Here is a 2500-nt window from a genome sequence, read left to right on the forward strand (position 1 = left end):
AAAAATCCAACCATGGATATCTACATTCACGTTTAATTACCAAACACCTCTTCCAAAAGCATGTATTTAGATAGGAATTGCATTAAAAGAACTCGTCACTGCGCGAAAACAAACTGTCCTTCACAAAGTTCAATCCCAGCTCGGTTTTTCTCGCCGGTCACTTACCCTTAAAAGTGGTTTCACAGGTTTTGACATTTTACTCCGGTTTACTGTTTATCTGGCAGGAATTCGCCTAATGGTCTGTCTAGGGTTACTCGTATTTACTGTTAAAAGAAGTGAACGGTCGTGGTAAAAGAGAAGTTCTGAGAACCTGTCGGGTTTTCCTCACTTTCGTTACTACGTGTTGTATTTCGCTGAGTTGAGCGGGGTTCGTCATAAGGACGGAAATTCCCACGCGTTTGATGTGGATATGAGTCTAAGTGCGGTGTGTCTTGGCCACGTTGGAAAATGAGAGTGTTGACCAGTGCCCTTTGAGTACTTCTGAATGTCTGTCTGTTTGTCTCTGTCTGTCTCTAACTTTGTCTCTGTCTCTAATTCTCTTTCAGTCTGTCTGTCTGTTTGTCTCTGTCTGTCTCTAACGTTGTCTCTGTCTCTAATTCTTTTTCAGTCTGTCTGTCTGTTTGTCTCTGTCTGTCTCTAACTTTGTCTCTGTCTCTAATTATCTTTTAGTCTGTCTGTTGGTTTCTCTCCCTCTCTCTCTCCTGTTCATCTCTTCCTTCTCACTCTTTCCTCTCATCTCCTTACTCCCCGCCTCTCTCTCTTTCTCCCTCCCTCCCTCCCTCCCTCCCTCCCTCCCTCCCTCCCTCCCTCCCTCCCTCTCTCTCTCTCTCTCTCTCTCTCTCTCTCTCTCTCTCTCTCTCTCTCCCTCTGTCTCCCAATCTCTCTCTCTCTCTCTCTCTCTCTCTCTCTCTCTCTCTCTCTCTCTCTCTCTCTCTCTCTCTCTCTCTCTCTCTATCTCTCTCTCTCTATCCATATATCTATCTCCCTCTTTCATACTTTTCCTCGTCTTAAAATGATATTCAAAAACCTCATTAGGAGCGCCCGGCACCCAGATCCCCTCCCTTCCCCCCTGACGCCCGACCGCCCGACCGTCCCGACCGCCCGACAGCCCGACGCCCGACAGCCCATCCCGAGGCGACACTCACCGCCCTTGCGTCCAGGAAGTTGTCGGGTTTGTGCAGAGTACCGTTCCCTGATTATGCGAATCTATACCAGTTTCTGGACCGGGGTCATCAAGCTCTACTCCTTTGCAGGGGGCGCTCGGAGCACGGCCTTAGAACAAAATGTATGAGGGGTGACTGGTAAATAAGGATCCCGAGTCTATACGTATTGTATGACTGTTTATCTGGAATACGTACAGTCCGTGTTTGCATGTCGTGAGTTTCCTGTTTTTACATCTCCCCAATTTCTCACTCTCATTTACTCTCTATCTCTTTCTGCGTGGTGCAGCGGCAGCGATCTCGTCGAGCAATATTGCTGACCTGCGTTAAAATCCCTCCCCGCCAGAGGATGGTAACCCCGTCCATTCTTTGCACACAGGGAGTAATTTGGAAACAAAAATAAATGCAGACAGCAGGTCACATCAGGATATTCATCGTAACAAATTATATAAAATCAAATTATTTTCATTATCATTAATTATTATTAATTATTCTCAATCTTCCTCTATCTCTCTCGCTTTCTTTATATCCCTTTCTCACTCTCACTGTGTGTGTGTGTGTGTGTGTGTGTGTGTGTGTGTGCGCACGCACTCATCTCCCGAACTCACAGTGCAAACAAAGAGAGGCGATGCAAAGCAACCTTACACACCCGTTCACCAGGACGTGACCATGCCTTCTCTCACCCGCCTCCTCCGTCCTCCCAGAGCGGCTGTTGGCGTGCGTCTGCAACACGAACGAGTGTCAGCACGAAGGCACCACCACCTGCCACACGAAGGCCCATTGCTACTCCCAGCGGTGGGATCAGAGGGACGACTCGCAGCCCGTCGTCAGGGGCTGCATGACTGCTGGGTACGTTGTCTTGTTCACGAAGCTGTGTTCTGCTGAGTATGTAATTTTAAGACCACTTGCCTGCTCTGCTATGTCATTTTAAAACCACTTGCTTGTGTTCTGCTGAATATGTCATTTTAAGACCTCTTGTCTGTGTTCTGCTGAGTGCTGTATGTCATTTTAAAATCTGTAAGCTTTGATCTGCTGAATATGTTATGTTAAGACCTCTTCCCTCGGCATGTTATTTTAATCTCTAACTAGTGCTCTGCTTAGGTACGGTAATTTGATCTCTAATATGTGTTGGGATATGCTATTCTAATATATAAACTATTTTCTAACGATTATGTTATTATGATCTCTAATCTGTGATCTGCTGAGTAGGCTATATTCAGAATCTCTAACCTGCGATCCCAGTTTGTTATTTTGATCTCTAATCTGTGTTCTGCCGAGTAAGTTATTTTAAGATCTCTTGCCTGTGTTCTGCTTCGTATGTTATTTTAATATCTAACCTG

General features: G+C 45.9%; 1 protein-coding gene across 1 annotated transcript in view; it reads left to right on the forward strand.

The window, feature by feature from the left end:
* LOC125043964 overlaps positions 1-2500 on the forward strand; it is a 15678-nt gene that overhangs the window by 11397 nt on the left and 1781 nt on the right. The window contains exon 2 of the mRNA XM_047640372.1: positions 1865-2009. Within this exon, the coding sequence (XP_047496328.1) occupies positions 1865-2009 (145 nt within the window). The remainder of the gene's footprint in view (positions 1-1864; positions 2010-2500) is intronic.

Source organism: Penaeus chinensis, chromosome 34, assembly GCF_019202785.1.
Source record: "Penaeus chinensis breed Huanghai No. 1 chromosome 34, ASM1920278v2, whole genome shotgun sequence".
Taxonomy (NCBI): domain Eukaryota; kingdom Metazoa; phylum Arthropoda; class Malacostraca; order Decapoda; family Penaeidae; genus Penaeus; species Penaeus chinensis.